Genomic DNA, 6,704 nt, shown 5'->3' with positions numbered 1-6,704 from the left:
CATCTATAACATTATACCTAAACTTAACCATCTATAACATTATACCTAAACTTAACCATCTATAACATTATACCTAAACTAAACCATCTATAACATTATACCTCAACTTAACCATCTATAACATTATACCTCAACTTAACCATCTAAAACATTATACCTAAACTTAACCATCTAAAACATTATACCTAAACTTAACCATCTATAACATTATACCTAAACTTAACCATCTATAACATTATACCTAAACTTAACCATCTATAACATTATACCTCAACTTAACCATCTATAACATTATACCTCAACTTAACCATCTAAAACATTATACCTCAACTTAACCATCTAAAACATTATACCTAAACTTAACCATCTATAACATTATACCTAAACTTAACCATCTATAACATTATACCTAAACTTAACCATCTATAACATTATACCAAAACTTAACCATCTAAAACATTATACCTAAACTTAACCATCTATAACATTATACCAAAACTTAACCATCTAAAACATTATACCTAAACTAAACCATCTATAACATTATACCTAAACTTAACTATCTGTAAGTAGGTTTTTCGGACTATTAGGGTTTCGGAACATTGCCTTTTTTATAATGCATTTTATAAATTTTCTATAGAATAGACATTTGCTGACAGAACGATATATAAAAGAGAGGAAGATAATGGACAATGCTAATGCTGATTCTTCTCCAATGCAGCTACACTGCTCTTGTCCCTGCCCCCGGCATCCGGAGTCTAAGAAGGTCTTGCAGGGGAGCTGAAAGAAGGTGGAAAAGCTCCTAACCTCAGAACCATTTTGTACCTATGAATGATTTATTCACCTCTTAAACAATTAAACAATTAAAGATGGCAGGTCCAAATATTTACCCAGCTTAATTTCCGCTCATTTTCATAATCCTAGGTTTTTATTTAATATCCGCTGTTCCTGTCTTCTAACGAAATCTGTCAAAGGTAGTTTGGATTTTTTTTTTCAGGAGAAAACATGAAAACATAGAAGTTCATTGTGCTTTGTTGTGTCTTTAAAGACCACTTTGTGATGGGAGTAACAGTTCTCTGTGTTCCAGGAAGTACATGAGGCTCTCCGTTATCATTCCCTCCATGACCTCACACATACTGTATTTGATGCAACGCTAAAGCAAAGCCGGTAAAGACGGTATCGCAAAGGCGGTATAGTGAGCTGTGTAGGGCGGTGGTTGACTGGTGCCCACACGGCTGAAAGCAAAGCAAGATCTGGTTCAGGTGTTTTTCACCTCCCATCTAGTCTGCTGCAACGCTCTGGACTACCCGCCTGTTCCACCAAATTCTCGCAGCCCGTCTAGTGTTCAACCAACTTAAAATTCTCTAATGTCACGCTCCTCCTCCGAGGTTGCATTTTGACCTTTAACAGGTCAAATGCACATTTTTTCTAAAAGTGAACATGCTGTGGTGTAAGTGGACAGAAAAGAACAGGAAAAACTGCATTTGGGACTTTTACTTTTATTTAATTATCGTTATCTCTAATTGTTGTGCATTTCACAAGTTTGTTTTTTACGTTATTTGAAGCACTTGCTACCCGAAACCTCTTTGCAAGAGGCACAAGGAACCAATTACAGGACTGACGCTGGGAAAGGCTTCATACCTTTACAGCTACCTCAATGAGTAAAGACCTACTCATTGCCACGTATCCTAAAGTAGGTGAGAAATATTTAAAGTCAGGCGCTCATCGGTAGGAACAACAGACCAGTCATGGAGTAATTATAGCTCCGGATCTTTGCTCCTCGTGTAAGTTAATAGGCATGAATTTTGATGACGCAGAGACGGTTGGAAGCACTCCCCCAATGTCCAAAGGCCTTTGCAGGACACGACGTACAAAGTTGTATCCATGAACTCGTAGATTGAGACTTTCACCAGCCAATGTAACGTGTCCTTGGACCAGTCTTGGCCAGAGGTGGTGAGTAACTAGTCACATGTACCAGGTTACACGTCATCAAGCAGACTATTGGGGAAATCCTACTTTCCTGAGTGGATTTGTACTGCATTTTTTTTCCTCAAGGTACATGTTGTCAGCCTGTCCTGGCCACAGTTGAAAAATGTTTTTGTGTTTAGTTCGTTCACTTTCCCCTATCATCTGAGTGCTCTGACCATGGACCAATAGTGATACATGTGATTATCTCTGTTAAATGTTCAAATCTTAAAAATTAGCTTAGGCCCAGTTGACTGACATTCTTGAAATACAAAATGCATTGACTTAAAGTCTGATGCGTCTATTACAATAACGGTAAAAATGCAGCGACTGCCACAGCCCTGAAGTATTGCACTTGCGGAGGGGATGGTCATAATGTTTACAAGGGTTAGCCATTAACTAAACTCTGTGGTTAGTGAGGCTACTACCACAAGTAATACCACAAGCATTATCCATAGACTGGATGATCTTCTAGGATATCTAGCAGTTCTGCAAGTCTTTTTTTTTATGGCTCTGGCTGCCAGGGGCCTTGGCTGAACTGAAACTGTCGAATGACCTTTGTTACAGGACAGAGAACAATCCAAGGAAAGAGCGAAACACAATACGCAATACTTGGGACGGCAGAAGTCCGTGCCGGAAGAGCTGATGGTTTAACCAATCTCGCTTTTGTGTCGTGATTGTGCAATGGTGTCGTGCAGTTTAACCTCAACGCCTCCGTCCTAAAACAACAGCCTTAGATTGGACTCCATGTGTTTTGTACATTCTGCACAATGCTATCTTTCATATCCTGGTTTGTTCCAAATGTACCCGGTTGGCTGACACTGGATGCAAATCCACTGGATAGTTTACTTCAAGGTGAGCTAAAGCTTTATTTGTTTTTTCTCTGCGGTTTGGCTGTAGGACTTTGATCCTGCCACTAGACCGCCAATTGTTTGTGCTACAGTGTTCGTTCTCATATCTAAATGTTATTGGTAAGTGAAATGCGTGGTCGTTGCTACTGAAACCTCATTGTTGCTTGGCCTACAGGATTAATAGGTGCGTGTGGGGTCTCTATCCTACGTGACCTCCTCAGAGTTCATTTATTTTTAGAGGATCAAAGGTGAGCAATGCACATGTTTTCTCATGTCAGAAGAGTTCGAGTTCAATACTCAATGTTTACCTACTGTTATCTGTCGGGTCCTTAAAATTCTATGATATTCTTCGCTTTTTTTTTTTTCCCCGTTTTTTTCGTTTTTCCCCCGTTGCCTCCACCCACAATTCCAGGGATGAAAGCAGCGGTAAAGAAACGTCACGCCAGAGGACACTCAAAGCACATCAAAGAAGTGCTAAAAGTGGACTGGGTGGGATGCTCCAGTTTGGACTTTTGATGGGGCTGCTGGCTGTGGTCGGCTCTAGGGTTGCCTCCCTGGTGGTTCTCGAATTCTCTCTCAGAGCTATCTCCGCTTGGGTTGCTGCAGGACCAGTAAGGCCCCGACAAAACATCCGCAGACATCAAAAGTGTTAATAACAGTTGTTCCCAGACTTTTCTCACATCAGGGACCCTCAATTTCATACGCACTTGGCGTATGATAAGATGTAGTCTCTGGTGCCCCAATATGATCTAGTCAAAACTTCCATAACTGTCTATACTATAGGCATACACTATAGATAACAGTGAGATTACAGTCTAATAGTCGTGAAATAATGTCGTAAGTTAACATAAATCATTTTGCTAGGGACCCCCTGGGACTTTTGTGGGGGACCCCACATTCAGAACCACCTCCAGATATTTTTTTTTATTCCTGCTTTTTGGTCTTACCGTCACCTTTCTGTTCTACATCTGCATCCCTCTACAAATCGTTAGGACTCCAAGCTATTTCTGCAGCAGCTCCTTGTCCAGTGTCAGTTTTCCCTGGGCTGCGCCCTGAGCTGCAGCCTGCACTTCCTCCACGAGGGGGCACCCCAGCGCTGGCTTTGCCTGCTGCTGGCGGGGGCCCTCGGCTGGTTCCTGGCCCGCCAAGCTGCGCGCCTCCTGCACCACGCCGTGGCCCTCTACGAGCTCCACAGCTCCCAGCGCTACTGCGGAGTGTGCATCATCCTCCTCACCGCAGGTTTCTCCCTGCTGCCCACGCTGCGCAGGGCCTTGGTCACCACCTTCTCTGTCGCTGTGGTGGCCTCCATATCGATCATCAATAAACACTTTCTCTCTGCAACAGAGGCCCTCAGGTTCTGGACACCTCTGACCATCTGCTACACGCTGCTGGTGGTGTACATGCAGGGTGAGACACACACACACACAAGAGTTAGAGAAGATAAGAAGACTGGCCAAATTACTATTGGGCCCATTCATCCATTTCCCCGTAGTTAATAAGTGTTATATAGTGTGAATCTCTGTTGTTGAAATTAGCAAATGTAACTTTGTGCAGGTTGGTTCCTCTACATTTAAATGGAATGTTGCATTTTCATCTAATCTATTTATATGAGTATCCATTTTTTCATAGCCGTAGCCTGGGAAGAAGCAAAGCACACTAGTAATTACTCTCAGGAAACATACTCCTTCACATTTTCCTAAACATCATTTAAAAACCTTGGCTCCGCCAGACCCAGGACAAATTCTCCCGGATTCTACCCAATCCCAACGTTGCTCACGGTAGCTGTTTTTCGACAGAGGAGCAGCACCGGCAGCCCACCGGCCAGGCCGTCCTGAACACGGTGGTGGTCCGCCTCGGGGGCCTGCTGGTCCTGATGCTGACCGTGGGCCGCTGGGCGGATGTGCTCCACATCCTCCTGTGCTTCCTGGGGGAGGTCAGCTGTCTGGTTCCCACCAAGGATCTGCTAGACGCCACATCCTCACAAGTCAGTGCATCCCTCCTTTGAAGCACCATAAGTGTCCCAAATTGGACTCTGGTCACTGGGGGACTCCGAATAAGATCAAGAGCTCTAAAATTTGTATCTGGTACGAACTATGTAGGTCACGGTGTTAGATGAGTAGAGGATAAGGGGTGGTTTCTCACTACACACATCACTCAAAACAGCCAAATTCATAAAGATATACAACCCACACAGATGCCAGTTAAAGTGTCTGCGGTGTAAGGGCGGAAATACAGTCATGTGGTTAGGGCTGCAGCATCCTGAATGAAAACGGAACCACACTGGAGGCAGACATTCAATAAGAGCGTAGGTTTAGTTCTAAAGTCAAAATGCCATCACATACCGTTCCACCCCACACAAAGATAAGACACATGTAGGCCTCAATGCGGCCACATTGTTCAGCCACACGGTGATAATCGCGACAGTGGCGGTCGCAAGGGGAGCCGGCGCTCGCTGCGGCCATTTCACACAAGACGCCTGCACTAGCGCCGCGCTTAAACGTGTTTTCTGTCCTGGACCTGCGTTGTGTGAACAGGACGAGGGGAACCGTGACGACAGCAGGAGAAGACGGACGCTGCAGAGCCCACACGCACGTTGAAAAGACCACCGCAGGCGACCACTTTCGGGGGATAACTAATTTATGTGCCGTGGAATTATTCATGTGTCAGCGGCATCCATAAGGCTATTACATTATTAAACCTACTGTCCGTCCTACGCGGTGTAACCGTGGTATTGTGTTGTGCATTCAGTGTGAAAGCTTTCCCTTTTTTTTTTTTTCCTGAAACTGATACGCAAGTTTTGTATTCGCGATGACTAAAAGCAAGGCATAAACACCCCACACACGTGACATTTAAGTTCCTTCTGTAAAAGAAAATGTCATGGGAGGAAACTGCAAATGGAGGAAGTTCCAACGAAATACCACATTTAAATATAATGTATTATTAGCGATGCAAGGCCAGGGGAACGAGTTGCCCGTGAGGGTTGAATCTTTGAAATGAGTCAGCCAGAGAGTGAACGTTTCGACTCAAGAAACTGTAAGTAATGACCGAGGACGGAATTAACGTCCAAGGCAAGTCGCACGATTCATATCAAATGTCACTGGGTTGCACTTCCGTATTCAGGCGAAATAAACTATTCAGACAGAGCTGAATATTGTGTTGACTGGGACATTTCTCTCGGCCACGATGCTTTGAGGGAATTAGGCCGAAGTGTTTTCTGGGAACCACAGTACGCCCGGCACATTTTTTTTAATCTATCTATTTATCTATTTTCGCCAGAAACGAACCACCCTTGGGTTCCATTCCCCGAACCCAAGAGCCCACGCTTCTCGTCCGTCCGTCCGTCCGCCGGCCGAATCAAACGACGGAAGAGTCGGGAAACCGAGCGACTCCTTCAGCCGAGTGACCCGTCACGAAGCGAATCGGCAAACAGGAGTGGAACCGCTCACCACCGAGCCGTTACGTCCTAACGGGGCGGATGCGGTACATCGCAAGCCCCCTCGTTTATCTTCATACTGTATCGGCGATTTTTTAAAAAATATATGGTTTTAGGAAGTTTTTTTTTTTTTTCTTTCTTCTTTCTTTTAATCTCCTCCCACCCGCCCCGCGGTTAATGTGGATCCTCCGAGAAATTGGGGAGAATGGCAAAATGGCTGACAACGGTGTTAGTACTTGTAAAGTAGCACAAAATGGCGCAAGAGAAAGGAACACGCAACTCGGCTTCGCCGAAAGCGCCGTTTGAGCGCAGCCGTCTACCGGGCGTCTCCGGGCAGTCGGGTTATGTCAACCCCCCCCCCTCCCCCGTTATTTCTTTGGTCTTCTATTGGCAAAGGTGGAGAAAGGTTCGATTTCCTTGCGCGATCTGTGCTGTGCATCCCCCCAGACACAGTT

General features: G+C 44.7%; 1 protein-coding gene across 1 annotated transcript; it reads left to right on the top strand.

Annotated features, from left to right (window-relative positions):
- Positions 1-2,630: 2,630 nt before the first annotated feature.
- tmem82 (transmembrane protein 82) lies at positions 2,631-5,419 on the top strand. Its single transcript, XM_080015678.1, has 6 exons — positions 2,631-2,820; positions 2,992-3,064; positions 3,229-3,427; positions 3,809-4,223; positions 4,613-4,800; positions 5,351-5,419. The coding sequence occupies exons 1-6, from the start codon at positions 2,736-2,738 to the stop codon at positions 5,411-5,413; spliced, it is 1,023 nt and encodes a 340-aa protein (XP_079871804.1). The 5' UTR covers positions 2,631-2,735; the 3' UTR covers positions 5,414-5,419.
- The last annotated feature ends 1,285 nt before the right edge of the window (positions 5,420-6,704 follow it).

Source organism: Zeus faber (assembly GCF_960531495.2).
Source record: "Zeus faber genome assembly, chromosome: 15".
Lineage (NCBI taxonomy): Eukaryota > Metazoa > Chordata > Actinopteri > Zeiformes > Zeidae > Zeus > Zeus faber.
This window is presented reverse-complemented; position numbering and strand designations above follow the sequence as displayed.

Excerpts from the sequence above, each read along its gene's own strand:
- tmem82 (XM_080015678.1), top strand. The coding sequence starts at position 2,736 with ATGCTATCTTTCATATCCTGGTTTGTTCCAAATGTACCCGGTTGGCTG. Across the intron at positions 3,065-3,228 it reads TTATTTTTAGAGGATCAAAG|GGATGAAAGCAGCGGTAAAG; the intron begins GTGAGCAATGCA and ends CCACAATTCCAG. Across the intron at positions 3,428-3,808 it reads CTTGGGTTGCTGCAGGACCA|GACTCCAAGCTATTTCTGCA; the intron begins GTAAGGCCCCGA and ends ACAAATCGTTAG.